The sequence below is a fragment of the Ranitomeya imitator genome, chromosome 1 (assembly GCF_032444005.1).
Source record: "Ranitomeya imitator isolate aRanImi1 chromosome 1, aRanImi1.pri, whole genome shotgun sequence".
In the NCBI taxonomy this organism is placed as follows: domain Eukaryota; kingdom Metazoa; phylum Chordata; class Amphibia; order Anura; family Dendrobatidae; genus Ranitomeya; species Ranitomeya imitator.
The window spans coordinates 823,319,699-823,340,482 of NC_091282.1; the positions used below are offsets into that span (position 1 = coordinate 823,319,699).

Genomic DNA, 20,784 nt, shown 5'->3' on the forward strand with positions numbered 1-20,784 from the left:
CACTAGGGTGATGTTATGGCAGCTAAGATGGTATAACTTCCCACAGGTGAAGCTGGGTCCCCAGGGCTCCTGGTGTGTAGATGGAGATGGTGGGTACTGTAGAAAGAAACGGAGGACACAGGTTTGCAGTCTCTTTACCTGGTTTACTGAAGACTTCAGGCAGCCACAGTCTGGGGCACCAGATCACAGGTACAGGCAGGGCCCGGCTGGCTTGGAAGCGAGTTCAGAGTCCCTTTTACCAGGTGGAGTTTGAAGCCTTCCTACTAGTGCTGTGGTGTAGTCCCTTGCTGCCTTTGGCTTCTGTGAAGGTCCTCACTGTTCTCTCTGTCCTCCTTAAAGGTGGGACACTAACCCGTATGTCAGGTGGCTCGAGCCATTTTACAGGGTCTCTATCACGACCCGGGCTCTATGCGCCACTGTGTCTCCAGGTGTTAGGGCAGACAGGTGACGTGTAGTCCAGTTGTCCTGCCTGTTTCTGCTATGAGTCTTGGAGTCGCTCACAACCTCGGTCTTCCGGCTACCAGTGTCTGCGCTCTGTAGGGAGGTAGCCCAGTTGCAGCTGTCCTCCCCAGTTCTCACTCTCCTGCACTTCACTTCTCCAACACGCTCTCTACAATCTGTTCGTCTTTCTATTTCTCTAGGAGCTGCAGCACCCTAGTGGCTGCACAGCCCCTTAACTTCCTTCTCCTCTGTCTCTCTGACAGGAACTCTCTCTCAGACTGACTGACTTTCCCTCTATAAAGGAATATATATAAGGGAGCTGGATCAGAGCTCCCGCTTCTGGCCTGGAGCGTAAACATGTTGTATGTTTGTGTGTACCTGATAGAGATCTTCCTTCGCTTCTAAGCGTGACATCACTCTCCCCGTGAGGCAATGCCACTGTGACAACCAGGAACCTGGGGTGTCACACATACACAATCAGAAGAGGAGACATAACCATGCTACACAGAATATCGTGCCTTCAGCTGAGAACACAACTTAATTCGGGACATAGCCTTGCAGTGGGACATCACCCCAATGCAGCAATTAACCCTTGCATCTGGGATGGATGAGAAGTCTGTGGATATCCTCTCATCGTAAACCAAATTTGACTACTTTTGTGAGATGATAATCCCTGAGGCCATAGAAATGCTTCTGCCATTTTTCCTGGTAAGGCTATTTCCACACAACTATATTTTTGTTTCGAATGCTGTCAGTGCACTTGGATCAAAGTTATTCATTTGGGCTGTTCCAATCCTTTTTTTTATATACACGTAGCAAATTTATTCTCATCCGTACTTATGCACTACGGATTGCATAAATATAACAATGCGGATGAAAAATCCTTTATTGCAGTGCTTAAAAATACAACACTATTGATTGTTATATGCTAAAAACATTCTCACTAATTAATGTTTTGTATACCCCAATTCTTCTTAGAGAATTAAAGAGGGCAGCATCACTGACCGACTTCAAAATGTCAATGTGGGTGACAATATCGAAGCCATAAATGATCAGACTATTGTTGGATGTCGGCATTATGAAGTTGCAAAGATGTTGAGGGAACTTCCAAAATCAGAAACATTTACTCTACGCCTAGTTCAACCAAAAAGAGCTTTTGGTAAGTTAAGAATTTCAAAATTTTACAATGATTGGGGGAGATGTTGACATCCTGAAAAAGATTCCACACAAATGTTTTATGGAGTATTGATATTGAAAAAGTAAAGTAAAAGCAGTAAATATCCTAAAATAAAAAAGGCCATTAAATACTTTGGGGCACATGAGGAGGGGGAGTTACAAGCCTTGCAGAGTGCTGGCATTAAGAGAGTTTGCTATGGCCCATCTTAAGTCACAGCAGAAGCCTCCAACAATCCATTGACCAGAAAAAGGAAAATTGACATCAATCTGCAATCATAATATAGTACAATCCCTTGCACCAATAATGAAAATCATAGGTTGATGCTTCAATGTGATTTTAACCCCTTCATAAAAAGAAAATTTTAATATTCAGCTTTTGTACTTTTATCTTTTTACTAGTGTTGAGCGATACCTTCCGATATCGGGAAATATCGGATCGGATTGGATCGGACCGATACCCCCAAAATATCGGATATCGCCAATTCCGATACCGGAAACCAATGCAAGTCAACGGGACAAAAATGTCAGAATGAAAATGAACCCTTTCTTTCCTTGTAGATTAATTCTACATGAAGGAAAACAACTAAGAATAATGTAGAATGTATTGGGGGAGGTGGAGGAGACATTAAAGGCATAGAGGTTTAACCAATTAAATGGAATAGCAGGAATTAATTTTTTTTTTAAGATCTTCAGAGTTACAAAGATATTGACTGCTATTTTATATTTTGTCAGATATTTATGTTTCACTACTTCCATGCTCTTCACCTTCTTTTTTACTTCTCCCACACTTTCTCCTTCATCATCCTCAGCAGCAGCATCTTTTTCATCAACTTCTTCTTCTTCACCTTATTCATCTTCTTCTTCTTCTTCACCTTATTCCTATTATTCTTTTTTTAAAATTCTTTATATTCTTCTTATTCAACTATTATTCTTCTTCATATTCTACTTCTTCTTCTTCATATTCTTCTTCTTCATCATATTCTTATTTGTGACAGGCATTCCTGTAGTTGTTATCTATAAAAGTTTGAAGATTACACCTTCCGTTCTGCCTGTCACAAAAGATTTACAATAGGATTTGTCCGCGTTCAGTTTTGCCTGCAGCAGCAGGTATTTTCCAGGGGCACCACGAGGAGGAACCGACTCACCCCCATACACTGCTTAGTCTTCTTATGCTTATAATTTACATAATATCTTTTGCTCTGATTTTTAGTCTTATGCTTAATGTTCTTCTGCTTTTTGTTCTGCAACTTCTTGTTCTGCTTTTTGGTCTTCTGTCTCTTGTTCTTCTGTATCTTGGTGGTTGTCTTCTTGTTCTTTGTCCTTTTGGTCATCTTCTTCAGGGTCATCTTCTTGGTCTTCTTTGGGGTGGTCTTCAGGGTCGTCATCTCCGGGGTCGTCGTCTTCTTCTGGGTTGTCTTCAGGGTCGTCATTTCCAGGGTTGTCGTTTTCGGGGTCGTCGTCTTCTTTGGGGTGGTCTTCAGGGTCGTCGTCTCCAGGGTCGTCGTTTTCGGGGTCGTTGTCTTCTTTGGGGTGGTCTTCAGGGTCATCATCTCCAGGGTCGCCGTTTTTGTGGTCGTCGTCTTCTTCGGGGTGGTCTTCAGGGTCGTCATCTTTAGGGACATCCAGAGTGATTACCAAAAACCATTTCAAAAAGCGTGAACTTGGAAATGTAGCTGAAGGTACAAGAAGGCTGAGGAACTGCCGAGAACCAGCTGACGGTTCTGGAACCCGGAAGGGTAGTCGAAGGTACAAGAGCCAATGGAACTACCAAGGACCAGCTGATGGTACTAGAACCCGGTTACTAAGCAGGAGGTACCTGTGCCAGAAAGCACTACCAATGACCAGCAGACGTTGGTGGAACTCGGATACCGAGAAGGAGGCACCTAAGCCAAAGGCTCTGCCTGGAACCAGCTGACATTACTGGAACTATTGCTTGTCCTATTGGCACTATGGAACCAGCCTTCATTGCCAGATCCCGCAGCCCACATAGGAAGCACCTAAACTGCAGGCAACATAGAGTTGGCTAACCCGACCGCAACCCGACAGGACAGCGTATTGGAGGCAAAGTGACGTTGACACTACCCGGAAACAGCTGGCATCCTGGAACCAGGCTGGGCAGGAGGGAGTACCCGTGCCAAAGACACTGCCGAGAACCAGCTGATGGTACTGGAACCTGGATGGGTAGCAGAAGGTGCAAGAGCCAAAGACACTGCCAAGAACCAGCTGATGGTACTGGAACCCAGATGGGTAGCAGAAGGTATAAGAGCCAAAGACACTGCCAAGAACCAGCTGACGGTACTGGAACCCGGATGGGTAGCAGAAGGTATAAGAGCCAATGGAACTACCAAGGACCAGCTGATGGTACTGGAACCCGGTTAGTAAGCAGGAGGTACCCATGCCAGAAAGTACTACTCAGGACCAGCAGACGTTGGTGGAACTCGGATACTAAGAAGGAGGTACCTCAGCCAAAGGCTCTGCCTGGAACCAGCTGATGTTACTGGAACCCAGGGGGACATATTCAAGATTGACTTACAAAGAACCAGCTAAAGGTACTGGAACTCAGATAGGCAGCAGAAAGTACACATGAAAAAAAGTTGCAAGGCTGTGAGCCGGCCGGAGTTACCGAAACCCACAGTCCTACAGGGGGAGCTTGTCCTATTGGCACTACGGAACCAGCCTTCATTGCCAGATCCCTCAGCCCACATAGGAAGCACCTAAACTGCAGGCACTATAGAGTCGGCTAACCCGACCGCAACCTGACAGGACAACGTATTGGAGGCAAAGTGACATTGACACTACCCGCAAACAGCTGTCGTGCTGAAACCAGGCTGGGCAGGAGGGAGTACCCGTGCCAAAGACACTTCTGACCAGCAACTGGCAGTGTTGGAGCCCAGGGTAAATACTAGAAACAGAGTGGAGGCAGACGCATAATTGGAGCAAGTTTAAAATCTGTAGTAGAAGTGTGGATGTGGACAGAGCAGGAGAAATTGCCGGACACACAGCAGGGGATCTGCTGATGTTACTGAACCCCAATAACACAGGAGCAAGTGTTGACTGTGCAGACGGCACTTCTAAGCAGCAACTGGCAGAGTTGGAGCCCAGGGTAAATACTAGAAACAGAGTGGAGGCAGAGGCGTAATTGGAGCAAGTTTAAAATCTGTAGTAGAAGTGTGGATAAGGACAGAGCAGGAGAAATTGCTGGACACACAGCAGGGGATCAGCTGACGTTACTGAACCCCAATAACACAGGAGCAAGTGTTGACTGTGCAGATGGCACTTCTGAGCAGCAGCTGGCAGTGTTGAAGCCCAGGGATTACAGGAGAAACCGAGTGTAGCCAGAGGCCTAATTGGAGCAAGTTTTAAATCTGTAGTAGTGTGAATGTGGACAGAGCAGGAGGAATTGCCAGACACACAGCAGGGGATCAGCTGACACTACTGAACCCCAATAACACTGGAGCATGTGTTGACTGTGCAGACGGCACTTCTGAGCAGCAACTTGCGATGTTGGAGCCCAGGGATTACAGTTCAGGTGGTAGAAACATGAACACAACAGGAGACCTGGATACTTTTGCCAACCAATTATTTAATCTGGAAGAGGACTGGCAAATTCCTGCGAGATCCAGGCTTTGTTCATTTTCAGTATATCCAAGAATAACCTTATGAGTTTTTTTGATCGCAAAGATAAAATACTAAATTTATTTATATTAATCTTAAAACCATGAAATGGCCACAAACAATTATTCACAAAAATAACACACAACCGTGCACTCTAGGTAGCCCCTGCACTGTTATGAACAGGTGATTCAGAACCACAATGGACCTAGTGGTTAAGAGCACACAAAGTGACCTGATAGTTACTAACATAGGACGAGCTCTGAGACGTGGGAACTCTGCTAACCGCAATCCCTAATCCTATCATACCACACTAGAGGTAGCCGTGGATTGCGCCTAACGCTCCCTATGCAACTCGGCACAGCCTGAGAAACTAACTAGCCCTGAAGATAAAAAAATAAGCATACCTTGCCTCAGAGAAATTCCCCAAAGGAAAAGGCAGCCCCCCACATATAATGACTGTGAGTTAAGATAAAAATACAAACACAGAGATGAAATAGATTTTAGCAAAGTGAGGCCCGACTTACTGAATAGACCGAGGATAGGAAAGATAGCTTTGCGGTCAGCACAAAAACCTACAAACAACCACGCAGAGGGGGCAAAAAGACCCTCCGCACCGACTAACGGTACGGAGGTGCTCGGGCGTATTAAATGCTGTTTTCCATTCATCGTCCTGTTTAATGCGCACAAGATTATACGCACCACGAAGATCTATCTTGGTGAACCAACTAGCCCCCTTACTGCGAGCAAACAAACCAGACAGCAGCGGCAAGGGGTACTGAAATTTGACAGTGATTTTATTTAGAAGGCGGTAATCAATACAAGGTCTCAGCGAACCATCCTTCTTGGCCACAAAAAAGAACCCTGCTCCCAATGGCGACGACGACGGGCGAATATGACCCTTCTCCAAGGATTCCTTTACGTAACTCCACATAGCGGCGTGCTCAGGCACAGACAAATTAAACAGTCGACCTTTAGGAAACTTACTACCAGGAATCAAATCGATAGCACAATCACAATCCCTATGCGGAGGTAGGGCACTGGACTTGGGCTCATCAAATACATCCCGGTAATCCGACAAGAACTCTGGGACCTCAGACGGGGTGGATGATGAAATAGACAGAAATGGAACATCACCATGTACCCCCTGACAACCCCAGCTGGACATAGACATTGATTTCCAATCCAATACTGGGTTATGGACTTGTAGCCATGGCAACCCCAACACGACCACATCATGCAGATTATGCAACACCAGAAAGCGAATATCCTCCTGATGCGCAGGAGCCATGCACATGGTCAGCTGGGTCCAGTACTGAGGCTTATTCTAGGCCAAAGGCGTAGCATCAATTCCTCTCAATGGAATAGGATACTGCAAGGGCTCCAAGAAAAACCCACAGCGCTTAGCATACTCCAAGTCCATCAAATTCAGGGCAGCGCCTGAATCCACAAATGCCATGACAGAATAGGATGACAAAGAGCAGATCAAAGTAACGGACAAAAGAAATTTCGACTGTACCGTACCAATGGTGGCAGACCTAGCGAACCGCTTAGTGCGCTTAGGACAATCGGAGATAGCATGAGTGGAATCACCACAGTAAAAACACAGCCCATTCCCTCGTCTGTGTTCTTGCCGTTCCGCTCTGGTCAAAGTCCTATTGCATTGCATAGGCTCAGGTTTATGCTCAGATAATACCGCCAAATGGTGCACAGTTTTACGCTCACGTAAGCGTCGATCGATCTGAATGGCCAAAGACATAGACTCATTCAGACCAGCAGGCATAGGAAATCCCACCATGACATCCTTAAGGGCTTCAGAGAGACCCTTTCTGAAAATTGCTGCCAGAGCACATTCATTCCATTGAGTGAGCACAGACCACTTCCTAAACTTCTGACAATAAATCTCTATCTCATCCTGACCCTGACACAGAGCCAGCAAATTTTTCTCTGCCTGATCCACTGAATTAGGTTCATCGTACAGTAATCCGAGCGCCAGAAAAAACGCATCAATATTACATAATGCAGGATCTCCTGGCGCAAGGGAAAATGCCCAGTCTTGAGGGTCGCCACGTAATAAAGAAATAATGATCTTTACTTGTTGAACTGGGTCACCAGAGGAGCGGGGTTTCAAAGCCAGAAATAATTTACAATTATTTTTGAAATTCAGAAACTTAGCTCTATCTCCAGAAAATAACTCAGGAATAGGAATTTTAGGTTCTAACATAGGATTCTGAACCACTAAATCTTGAATGTTCTGAACACTTATAGCGAGATTATCCATCAAAGAGGACAGACCTTGAATGTCCATGTCTACACCTGTGTTCTGAACCACCCTGATGTAAAGGGGAAAAGAAAGACAAAACACAGTGCAAAGAAAAAAAAATGGTCTCAGAACTTCTCTTTTCCCTCTATTGAGAAGCATTAGTACTTTGGGCCTCCAGTACTGTTATGAACAGGTGATTCAGAACCACAATGGACCTAGTGGTTAAGAGCACACAAAGTGACCTGATAGTTACTAACATAGGATGAGCTCTGAGACGTGGGAACTCTGCTGACCGCAATCCCTAATCCTATCATACCACACTAGAGGTAGGCGTGGATTGCGCCTAACGCTCCCTATGCAACTCGGCACAGCCTGAGAAACTAACTAGCCCTGAAGATAGAAAAATAAGCCTACCTTGCCTCAGAGAAATTCCCCAAAGGAAAAGGCAGCCCCCCACATATAATGACTGTGAGTTAAGATGAAAATACAAACACAGAGATGAAATAGATTTTAGCAAAGTGAGGCAAGACTTACTGAATAGACCGAGGATAGGAAAGATAGCTTTGCGGTCAGCACAAAAACCTACAAACAACCACGCAGAGGGGGCAAAAAGACCCTCCGCACCGACTAACGGTACGGAGGTGCTCCCTCTGCGTCTCAGAGCTTCCAGCAAGCAAGAAAAACCAATATAGCAAGCTGGACAGAAAATATAGCAAACAAAAGTAACACAAGCAGAACTTAGCTTATGCAGGGCAGACAGGCCACAAGAATGATCCAGGAGAGAGCCAGACCAATACTGGAACATTGGCTGGAGGCCAGGAACAAAGAACTAGGTGGAGTTAAATAGAGCAGCACCTAACGACTTAACCTCGTCACCTGAGGAAGGAAACTCAGAAGCCGCAGTCCCACTCACATCCACCAGCGGAAGCTCATAGACAGAACCAGCCGAAGTACCACTCATGACCACAGGAGGGAGCTTGACCACAGAATTCACAACACTGCACCTAATAATCCTATCCTATATGTTCATTTTCAGAAAAGTAAGCTGGTCAACGTTATCAGAATATAGTCGCATGCGACGGTCTGTTAGTACACCACCTGCGGCACCAAAGACGCGTTCCGATAATACACTAGCAGCAGGGCAAGCCAGCACCTCCAATGCATACGGGCTAAGCTCTGGCCATGTATCCAGCTTAGAGACCCACAACTTGAAGGGGGAAGAGCTGTGGGGGAGAACACTGAGAGGGCAAGACATGTAGTCTGTCACCATCTGACGGAAACGTTGCCTCCTGCTGACTGGAGCCTTCTGTGAGGGTGTAGACATTTGTGGCGGGGACACAAAACTTTGCCACATTTGGGCCATGCTGGTCTTGCCTTGTGCTGAGGCACTGCTTCTGCTCCCTCTTTGTGCAGAGCTTCCTCCACTGCCTCGACGCACTGAGCTGCTTTGTAAAGCACTAGCAGCACTGCTCTCGGGTGGAATGGAGAACATGATGGAATGCACCAGTGTGTCTTGGTACGCCCGCATTTTACGCTCCCGGTTCAACGGCGTTATGAGGCTTTGTAAATTGTCCCGGTAGCGAGGATCTAGGAGGGTGTACACCCAATAATCAGCCGTGTTGAGAATGTGGGCGATGCGGCGGTCGTTTCTCAGGCACTGCAGCATGAAATCAACCATGTGCTGCACACTGCCAACTGGCCAAGAAACGCTGTCCCCTGCTTGAGGCATCATCTCTGCCTGCTCTGCATCACCCCACCCTCACTCTACATACTGACTACTAGAGCATTGCGTACCTCCCTCCTCTGGACTCTGGAGTCTTCCTCCTCCATTGACTCCTCCTCATCTTCCTCACAAAGTGTCCCCTGCCTAGGCCTTTGTGAGGAACCACGTTGCGCAGACTGTCCAGATTTGTGACTCCTAATCCTCCACCTCTTCCACAACCTCCTCCCTTAGTGCTTGCAGTGTTTTTTCAAGCAGGCGGATATGGGGGATAGTCATGCTGACTAGTACATCATCTGCACTCACCATCTGCGTGGAATCATCGAAGGCACGCAAAATGTGGCAGATGTCCTTCATAGAGGCCCACTTAGTGGTTGTGAAGTGTGAACGGCGCGCAATTCGACTTGTTTGCACCTGATGCAGCTGGTACTCCGTTACTGCTGCCTGCTGCTCACACAACCGCTCGAACATATGTAACGTTGAATTCCACATGGTGGGTAGGTCACATATGATGCAATGTTCCGGAAGGTGGAATCGGCGCTGCAGAGCTGCAATGCGCAATCTTGCCATGCAGGAATGCCGAAAGTGAGCGCACTCTATGCGGACCTTGTTCAGCAGTGAGTGCATCAAGATCTGGATAGTCCCTCAAAAAACTCTTCATGACCAAGTTGAGCACATGTGCCAGACATGGGATGTGAGTGAGGTTGCCTAGGCCCAGAGCTGCCACCAGATTTCGGCCATTGTCACACACTACCATGCCTGGCTGGAGATTCGCTGGCACAAACCACACGTCGCTCTCCTGCTTGATGGCATTCCAGAGCTCCTGCACTGTGTGGCTTCGATTCCCCAAAGAAATTAATTTCAATATGGCCTGTTGACGTTTGGCCACAGCTGTGCTCATATCGGTCGTAACAGGTAAGCGTTCAGGGGTCCATGTGGAGGTAGACTGTGACTGCTCCTGCAGCCCTGATTCAGAGGAACAGGAGTATGAGGAGGAGGCAATGTGTACAGACTGGATTCCTGCAATCCTTGGAGCAGAACACGTACAGCGCCACTCTCAAGATCTGTACCCGGCTCCACAACATTTACCCAATGGGCAGTGAGGGAAAGATATCGTCCCTGTCCATGGTTACTGGTCCACGCATCGGTGGTCAGGTGGACCTTGCTACTGAGGTCCTTTAATAGCGCACGGCTTGCCTGCTGAAATAAAAAGCGGCTGGGCATGTTGTATTGCAGCGCCCCAGAGACCTGGTCATTGCAGTATAGTGCTCTGCCACTAAGGGGAGCAGCGGTACGTCTGATGGCACTAAGGAGTTCTCTGTTGTGAATTCTGTTGTCGAGTTCCCGCCTGTGGTCATGAATGGTACTTTGGCTGGTTCTGTCCATGGGCTTCCTCTGGTGGTTGTGAGTGGAGCTGCGGCTTCTGAGTTTCCTTCCACAGGTGACGAGGTTAATTCGTTAGCTGGCTGCTCTATTTAACTCCACTTAGATCATTGCTCCATGCCACCTGTCAATGTTCCAGTATTGGTCTAGTTCTCTCCTGGATCGTTCTTGTGACCTGTCTTCCCAGCAGAAGCTAAGTTCCTGCTTGTTTTTCTCTGGTTTGCTATTTTTCTGTCCAGCTTGCTATTTTGATTTTTGTCTTGCTTGCTGGAAGCTCTGGGACGCAGAGGGAGCGGAGGGTCTTTTTGCGCCCTCTGCGTGGTCTTTTTGTAGTTTTTTGTGCTGACCGCAAAGTTACCTTTCCTATCCTCTGTCTGTTCAGTAAGTCGGGCCTCACTTTGCTAAATCTATTTCATCTCTGTGTTTGTAATTTTCATCTTTACTCACAGTCATTATATGTGGGGGGCTGCCTTTTCCTTTGGGGAATTTCTCTGAGGCAAGGTAGGCTTTATTTTTCTATCTCTAGGGCTAGCTAGTTTCTTAGGCTGTGTCGAGTTGCATAGGGAGCGTTAGGAGCAATCCACGGCTATTTCTAGTGTGTGTGATAGGAATAGGGATTGCGGTCAGCAGAGTTCCCACGTCTAAGAGCTCGTCCTATATTATTAGTAACTATCAGGTCATTCCGTGTGCTCTTAACCACCAGGTCCATTATTGTCCTTACCACCAGGTCATAACAGTACAGGTGGACCAAAGTATTAATGCATCTCAATAGAGGGATAAGAGAAGTTCTGAGACCATTTTTTTTTTCTTTGCAGTGTGTTTTGCCTCTCTTTTCCCCTTTACCTCTGGGTGGTTCAGGATACAGGTGTAGATATGGACATTCAAGGTCTGTCCTCTTGTATGGATAATCTCACTGCAAGGGTACAAAACATTCAAGATTTTGTGGTTCGGAATCCGATGTTAGAGCCTAGGATTCCAATTCCTGATTTGTTTTTTGGGGATAGATCTAAGTTTCTGAATTTCAAAAATAATTGTAAATTGTTTCTTGCTTTGAAACCTCGCTCCTCAGGTGACCCTGTTCAACAAGTGAAAATCATTATTTCTTTGTTACGTGGCGACCCTCAAGAATGGGCATTTTCCCTTGCGCCAGGAGATCCGGCATTGAGTGATGTTGATGCGTTTTTTCTGGCGCTCGGATTGCTTTATGATGAACCTAATTCAGTTGATCAGGCAGAGAAAATCTTGCTGGCTCTGTGTCAGGGTCAGGATGAGGTAGAAATATATTGTCAGAAGTTTAGGAAGTGGTCTGTACTCACTCAGTGGAATGAATGTGCCCTGGCAGCAATTTTCAGAAAGGGTCTCTCTGAAGCCCTTAAGGATGTCATGGTGGGATTTCCCATGCCTGCTGGTCTGAATGAGTCTATGTCTTTGGCCATTCAGATCGATCGACGCTTGCGTGAGCGTAAAGCTGTGCACCATTTGGTGGTATTATCTGAGCATAGACCTGAGCCTATGCAATGTGATAGGACTTTGACCAGAGCTGAACGGCAAGAACACAGACGTCGGAATGGGCTGTGTTTTTACTGTGGTGATTCCACTCATGCTATCTCCGATTGTCCTAAGCACACTAAGCGTTTCGCTAGGTCTGCTACCATTGGTACGGTACAGTCGAAATTTCTTTTGTCCTTTACTCTGATTTGCTCTTTGTCATCCTATTCTGTTATTGCATTTGTGGATTCAGGCGCTGCCCTGAATTTGATGGACTTGGAGTTTGCTAGGCGCTGTGGTTTTTTCTTGGAGCCCTTGCAATGTCCTATTCCATTGAGAGGAATGGATGCTACGCCTTTGGCCAAGAATAAGCCTCAGTACTGGACCCAATTGACCATGTGCATGGCTCCTGCACATCAGGGGGATATTCGCTTTTTGGTGTTGCATAATCTGCATGATGTGGTCGTTTTGGGGTTGCCATGGCTACAGGTCCATAATCCAGTATTGGATTGGAAATCTATGTCTGTGTCCAGCTGGGGTTGTCAGGGGGTACATGGTGATGTTCCATTTTTGTCTATTTCATCATCCACCCCTTCTGAAGTCCCGGAGTTTTTGTCGGATTACCGGTATGCATTTGATGAGCCCAAATCCAGTGCCCTACCTCCTCATAGGGATTGCGATTGTGCTATCAATTTGATTCCTGGTAGTAAGTTTCCTAGGGGCCGACTGTTCAATTTATCTGTGCCAGAGCACGCCGCTATGCGGAGTTATGTAAAGGAATCATTGGAGAAGGGTCATATTCGCCCGTCGTCGTCACCATTGGGAGCAGGGTTCTTTTTTGTGGCCAAGAAGGATGGTTCTTTGAGACCTTGTATTGATTACCACCTTCTTAATAAGATCACAGTCAAATTTCAGTACCCTTTGCCGCTGCTGTTGGGTTTATTTGCTCGGATTAAGGGGGCTAGTTGGTTCACCAAGATAGATCTTCGTGGTGCGTATAATCTTGTGCGTATTAAACAGGGCGATGAATGGAAAACAGCATTTAATACGCCCGAGGGCCATTTTGAGTACCTGGTTATGCCATTCGGGCTTTCCAATGCTCCATCAGTATTTCAGTCCTTTATGCATGACATCTTCCGAGAGTACCTGGATAAGTTCCTGATTGTATATTTGGATGATATTTTGGTCTTCTCGGATGATTGGGAGTCTCACGTGAAGCAGGTCAGAATGGTGTTCCAGGTCCTTCGTGCGAATTCTTTGTTTGTGAAGGGGTCAAAGTGTCTCTTTGGAGTTCAGAAGGTTTCATTTTTGGGTTTCATTTTTTCCCCTTCTACTATCGAGATGGACCCTGTTAAAGTCCAGGCCATTTATGATTGGACTCAGCCGACATCTGTGAAGAGTCTGCAAAAGTTCCTGGGCTTTGCTAATTTTTATCGTCGCTTCATCAGTAATTTTTCTAGTGTTGCTAAACCGTTGACTGATTTGACCAAGAAGGGTGCTGATGTGGTCAATTGGTCTTCTGCGGCTGTGGAAGCTTTTCAGGAGTTGAAGCGTTGTTTTTCTTCTGCCCCTGTGTTGTGCCAGCCAGATGTTTCGCTTCCGTTTCAGGTCAAGGTTGATGCTTCTGAGATTGGAGCAGGGGCTGTTTTGTTGCAAAGAAGTTCTGATGGCTCGGTGATGAAACCATGTGCCTTCTTTTCTAGAAAGTTTTCGCCTGCTGAGCGCAATTATGATGTTGGCAATCGAGAGTTGTTGGCCATGAAGTGGGCATTCGAGGAGTGGCGTCATTGGCTTGAAGGAGCCAAGCATCGCGTGGTGGTCTTGACGGATCACAAGAATTTGACTTATCTCGAGTCTGCCAAACGGTTGAATCCTAGACAGGCTCGTTGGTCGCTATTTTTCTCCCGTTTTGATTTTGTGGTTTCGTACCTTCCAGGCTCTAAGAATGTGAAGGCTGATGCCCTGTCAAGGAGTTTTGTGCCCGACTCTCCGGGTGTTCCTGAGCCGGCGGGTATTCTCAAAGAGGGGGTAATTTTGTCTGCCATCTCCCCTGATTTGCGGCGGGTGCTGCAAAAATTTCAGGCTGATAGACCTGACCGTTGCCCAGCGGAGAAACTGTTTGTCCCTGATAAATGGACTAGTAGAGTTATCTCTGAGGTTCATTGTTCGGTGTTGGCTGGTTATCCTGGAATCTTTGGTACCAGAGATTTGGTGGCTAGATCCTTTTGGTGGCCGTCTTTGTCGCGGGATGTGCGTTCTTTTGTGCAGTCCTGTGGGACTTGTGCTCGGGCTAAGCCCTTCTGTTCTCGTGCCAGTGGGTTGCTTTTGCCGTTGCCGGTTCCGAAGAGGCCCTGGACGCATATCTCTATGGATTTTATTTCGGATCTCCCTGTCTCTCAAAAGATGTCGGTCATTTGGGTGGTTTGTGATAGCTTCTCGAAAATGGTCCATTTGGTACCCTTGTCTAAATTGTCTTCCTCCTCTGATTTGGTGCCATTGTTTTTCCAGCATGTGGTTCGTTTACATGGCATTCCGGAGAACATCGTTTCGGACAGAGGTTCCCAGTTTGTTTCGAGGTTTTGGCGAGCCTTTTGTGCTAGGATGGGCATTGATTTGTCTTTTTCCTCGGCTTTCCATCCTCAGACAAATGGCCAAACCGAAAGAACTAATCAGACTTTGGAAACATATCTGAGATGCTTTGTTTCTGCTGATCAGGATGATTGGGTGTCCTTTTTGCCTTTGGCTGAGTTCGCCCTTAATAATCGGGCCAGCTCGGCTACTTTGGTTTCGCCGTTTTTCTGCAATTCTGGTTTCCATCCTCGTTTCTCTTCAGGGCAGGTTGAGTCTTCGGACTGTCCTGGTGTAGATACTGTGGTGGATAGGTTGCAGTAGATTTGGACTCATGTGGTAGACAATTTGACATTGTCCCAGGAGAAGGCTCAACGTTTCGCTAACCGCCGGCGCTGTGTGGGTCCCCGACTTCGTGTTGGGGATTTGGTTTGGTTGTTGTCTCGTTATGTTCCTATGAAGGTTTCCTCTCCTAAGTGTAAGCCTCGTTTCATTGGTCCGTATAAGATTTCTGAGGTTCTCAATCCTGTGTCGTTTCGTTTGACCCTTCCGGCTTCTTTTGCCATCCATAATGTATTCCATAGGTCATTGTTGCGGAGATACGTGGCGCCTGTGGTTCCATCTGTTGATCCTCCTGCCCTGGTGTTGGTTGAGGGGGAGTTGGAGTATGTTGTGGAGAAGATTTTGGATTCTCGTATTTCGAGACGGAAACTCCAGTACCTGGTCAAGTGGAAGGGTTATGGTCAGGACGATAATTCCTGGGCCTTTGCTTCCGATGTTCATGCTGCCGATCTGGTTCGTGCCTTTCATTTGGCTCGTCCTGGTCGGCCTGGGGGCTCTGGTGAGGGTTCGGTGACCCCTCCTCAAGGGAGGAGGTACTGTTGTGAATTCTGTTGTCAAGCTCCCTCCTGTGGTCATGAGTGGTACTTCGGCTGGTTCTGTCCATGGGCTTCCTCTGGTGGTTGTGAGTGGAGCTGCGGCTTCTGAGTTTCCTTCCACAGGTGACGAGGTTAATTCGTTAGCTGGCTGCTCTATTTAACTCCACTTAGATCATTGCTCCATGCCACCTGTCAATGTTCCAGTATTGGTCTAGTTCTCTCCTGGATCGTTCTTGTGACCTGTCTTCCCAGCAGAAGCTAAGTTCCTGCTTGTTTTTCTCTGGTTTGCTATTTTTCTGTCCAGCTTGCTATTTTTATTTTTGTCTTGCTTGCTGGAAGCTCTGGGACGCAGAGGGAGCGCCTCCACACCGTGAGTCGGTGCGGAGGGTCTTTTTGCGCCCTCTGCGTGGTCTTTTTGTAGTTTTTTGTGCTGACCGCAAAGTTACCTTTCCTATCCTCTGTCTGTTCAGTAAGTCGGGCCTCACTTTGCTAAATCTATTTCATCTCTGTGTTTGTAATTTTCATCTTTACTCACAGTCATTATATGTGGGGGGCTGCCTTTTCCTTTGGGGAATTTCTCTGAGGCAAGGTAGGCTTTATTTTTCTATCTCTAGGGCTAGCTAGTTTCTTAGGCTGTGTCGAGTTGCATAGGGAGCGTTAGGAGCAATCCACGGCTATTTCTAGTGTGTGTGATAGGATTAGGGATTGCGGTCAGCAGAGTTCCCACGTCTCAGAGCTCGTCCTATATTATTAGTAACTATCAGGTCATTCCGTGTGCTCTTAACCACCAGGTCCATTATTGTCCTTACCACCAGGTCATAACAGTTCTCCTGACCAGGTATCACTAGAACACATTACACTTCACACTCCGGCCACTAGGGGGAGAAAAAGGCTTTATTTATTGGGCCACTCCTCACACTGGTAAAACTAGGGGCTGGGGAGGAAGTTAGTCAGAAGCTGACTGGGTTGGAACCAGGCAACATTCCGTGGCAGGGGGTGTTGCAGGGAGAAGGCACAGGGGGGTCCCTGTCAGGCGTGGGAACCTGGCAGGTGCCTAGCGAACAGAGCAGAACGTAACGGAACCGCGCCTGCACACCCTGTGGCGGTATCCTAAGAAAGAGACAAGAAAGGAAGGATATTGTGGAACAGTGTAAACGAGATCAGCACAAAGGAGAGCCAGTAAGAGTCGTGCCGAGAGAGGAAGGCAACATCTTACTGAGGCGCGTAGTAGGTGGCCGGATCACCTTAGGAGTAACTGACTTCAGGCCTTACTTCAAATTCCGCTGGACAGTTAATCATAGGTTGGCTGTCTACCTTCTACACCTACGAAGACATAGGGGGCAACATTGGGAGAGGGGCGTCTCTAGGGTCCCGGAAGACCTCCAAGCCTTCCCGTCAAACGGGTGGCGTCCTAGCCATAACATATCTGGGGGACGTTAGAAACTAGTAACATCTGGAACCAAAGAACGAGAGAGAGAAAGCTGTAGAGAACGAACGAACGAGAGCAGCAGTTGTGAGGACTATTCCGAATGCTCAGCAGGGTAGGACTACAACACACAGGCGCTATTGGTAGGCAACTATTTCCATCTGCGAAGGAAACTCTGGATGTGCCCATCGGACCAGCCGGTCTCTGATAGCCCGGTTGAGCGTGCTCTGGACTGAGGATATTGAAGCCTTCAGTAAAGAGGTAAAGAGACTGCAACCTTGTGTCCTCGTTATTGCCTGCACCTCACACCATCACCATCTACCTTACTGGGAAGCCCTGGGGACATACTTCACCTGTGGGAAGGTATACCATCCAGCTGCCATTCCATCACCCCAGTGGACCCCACAGCAGCGTCGGTCACCCTGACCGAACACCAAAGGTGGCGTCACGAACCCCTGACAGACTGTACCATCACCTTTATTGGATGCCCCTTAGCAGGGTCACGACTGGGTCCATCCACCGTGACAACCGCGTAACCGAGCAGAAAGGACCGGTACCGAGTGACTTGTGGCCCTGTGTCTGGGGGCGATCCAACTTGGCGTCACGAACAGGATCGTACTTATGCCTGAAGAATTGGGTCATGTGTGCCTTAGAACTGTGATTGAGACGTGTTGGAATTGTGATTTATTGCAAGGACTGTGCATTGCTATTGACGCAAGATTCCCGCCAAAACTGCCGCCATTGCCGCGTCACGAGGAGCGCAGGAGAAGAAGAAGGGCGTGAAAGTGGGTGTAGAAGAACCGAAGAGCGCGAACGGTAATGGCCGCCCAGTATAACCATTGCTATATCCTGAGGGCGGGCCCGTCAGCTGCTGAGGTGCGCCTCCTGATCCTCTATGGAGGGTGGGGACAATGGGGATGGAGCCGCCCCTGAAAGAGAGCCAGGGAAGAAGATCTGGAGAAGGGGACAAAGATGGCGACTCTCAGGCCATCGCATGGAGACAACCCGGCCAGGAGCAGGCCTGTACCGCCCGCGGCGATCCCAGAGTCACCGCCGCTGCAGGACTTGACTGCTGTGAAGCCGCCTGAGGGAAAACCTGGAAGGCGGATGCCTGACGGCTGGGTGGCCGCCGCTGAGGCTCGGCGGCTGGCACGTTGCCTGGAAGCCCGCGCCCGGGTGAGTTCCCGGTTGGGCCACCCGACGGAGATCCGCCTTTCCCCTATGTTCCCTCCTCTGCCCACTCCAGCTACATCAGAACTTTGCACCCGGCCAGGAAGCTGTGCCCCGCAAGAGCGGGACTTAAGAATCCTGCCGGTGACGGAACACCAGCGACGCCTAGTGGCGGCTTGGAGGAAACAGCCGCGACCTGTGGATGTGATAGACCTCACCGGAGAGAAGGTTCCGCCATCACATTGGGAATGGTGATCTTCTACAACCCCAGGCAGGAGAGGGGGGTTATCCAGGAGATCGGAGAACCCCTGCAGGTCCGTGTCAACCGGAGTGAGGTGGAGCCCCGCTACGGGACAAGTGAGGAGACCCGTGATCTGAGGCCATGTGATGCTGTAACCTATACCCGGTGGCGGAGGGAGGCCGGCTGGGTGGCCAGGGGTGTCCAGCGATGCGCGGCCTTACAGGTTGAAGCTGGAGCTCCCGAGGAAGGGGTCCCTGTTGCGGACCACCAAGAGAGCCAGGCCTCGCGAGTGACTGTGGATTCCACCCGTGCGCAACGGAAAGGAGTGGTCTGTGAGGTAAGACCCCAACCTCCGCAGCACTAAACCTCGAAGATCCGAAATATGTACATAGTTCACTGTGTTCCTGCTGCTACCCTCAACCCGTCCAGGGTTAACCCCTAGGGATCCCTTTGTTTACCCGGGATCCCTATTGTTTTCTATTTCTTTTCTACGTTTGCACAAATTATCACTGTTTAAAAGACTGCCGGATCATGGACGTTGAATGATTCAGAACTGCTTTGTAAATAGTTTGCACCTTCTTAAAGGTGCTCCCAACTGGTTTTATAAGCCAAAGAAGACTTTGCGAAGACATGATGCAGAAGGACTTGCTTGCTGTGAACTTGCTTGCTGAAAGAGAATCTGCACCAGAGACTTGGGTCCCTCTTAAAGGGAATGTTTGATGATTACTTTGATAAAGGTTGAAACGTTAATAATGTTGAAGAATTTAGATAGTTTAATAATGTTGACAAAGATTGAGGACAGGAAAGTTTGGAAGTGAACCCGTAGGGGTTAGAGAGAGAGTCCTTCTGAGAGATGTAGAAAGATGGTCGGCACAATGGCAGTAGGCTCAGCCAAGGAGCTAGGCGGTCCTGCATTGGTGAAGTTGGAATGGAAAGAAAGTTGAAATGTTGTAATAGTATTTTATGGTAGGCCTTTAGTGGGTTCAGCGTATACGCCCTTAACCCCTTTACCCCCAAGGGTGGTTTGCACGTTAATGACCGGGCCAATTTTTACAATTCTGACCACTGTCCCTTTATGAGGTTATAACTCTGGAACGCTTCAATGGATCCTGGTGATTCTGACATTGTTTTCTCGTGACATATTGTACTTCATGACAATGGTAAAAATTATTTGATAGTACCTGCGTTTATTTGTGAAAAAAACGGAAATTTGGCGAAAATTATGAAAATTTCGCAATTTTCCAACTTTGAATTTTTATGCAATTAAATCACAGAGATATGTCACACAAAATACTTAATAAGTAACATTTCCCACATGTCTACTTTACATCAGCACAATTTTGGAACCAAAATTTTTTTTTGTTAGGGAGTTATAAGGGTTAAAAGTTGACCAGCAATTTCTCATTTCTACAACACCATTTTATTTTAGGGACCACATCTCATTTGAAGTCATTTTGAGGGGTCTATATGATAGAAAATACCCAAGTGTGACACCATTCTAAAAACTACACCCCTCAAGGTGCTCAAAACCATATTCAAGAAGTTTATTAACCCTTCTGGTGCTTCACAGGAATTTTTTGAATGTTTAAGTAAAAATGAACATTTAACTTTTTTTCACAAAAAATTTAATTCAGCTCCAATTTGTTTTATTTTACCAAGGGTAACAGGAGAAAATGGACCCCAAACATTGTTGTACAATTTGTCCTGAGTATGCCAATACCCCACATGTGGGGGTAAACCACTGTTTGGGCGCATGGCAGAGCTCGGAAGCGAAGGAGTGCCATTTGACTTTTCAATGCAAAATTGACTGGAATTGAGATGGGACGCCATGTTTCGTTTGGAGAGCCCCTGATGTGGCTAAACATTGAAACCCCCCACAAGTGACACCATTTTGGAAAGTTAGACCCCCTAAGGAACTTATCTAGAGGTGTGGTGAGCACTTTGACCCAACAAGTGCTTCACAGAAGTTTATAATGTAGAACCGTAAAAATAAAAAATCATATTTTTTCACAAAAATTATCTTTTCGCTTCCAATTTTTTATTTTCCCAAGGGTAAGAGAAGAAATTGGACCCCAAAAGTTGTTGTACAATTTGTCCTGAGTACGCTGATACCCCATATGTGGGGGTAAACCACTGTTTGGGCGGATGGGAGAGCTCGGAAGGGAAGGAGCGCCGTTTGACTTTTCAATGCAAAATTGACAGGAATTGAGATGGGACGTCATGTTGCGTTTGAAGAGCCACTGATGTGCCTAAACATTGAAACCCCCCACAAGTGACACCATTTTGGAAAGTAGACCCCCTAAGGAACTTATCTAGAGGTGTGGTGAGCACTTTGACCCACCAAGTGCTTCACAGAAGTTTATAATGTAGAACCGTAAAAATAAAAAATCATATTTTTTCACAAAAATTATCTTTTTG

General features: G+C 47.3%; 1 protein-coding gene across 1 annotated transcript in view; it reads left to right on the forward strand.

The window, feature by feature from the left end:
- GIPC3 (GIPC PDZ domain containing family member 3) overlaps window positions 1-20,784 on the forward strand; it is a 196,935-nt gene that overhangs the window by 106,690 nt on the left and 69,461 nt on the right. The window contains exon 3 of the mRNA XM_069740416.1: window positions 1,420-1,600. Within this exon, the coding sequence (XP_069596517.1) occupies window positions 1,420-1,600 (181 nt within the window). The remainder of the gene's footprint in view (window positions 1-1,419; window positions 1,601-20,784) is intronic.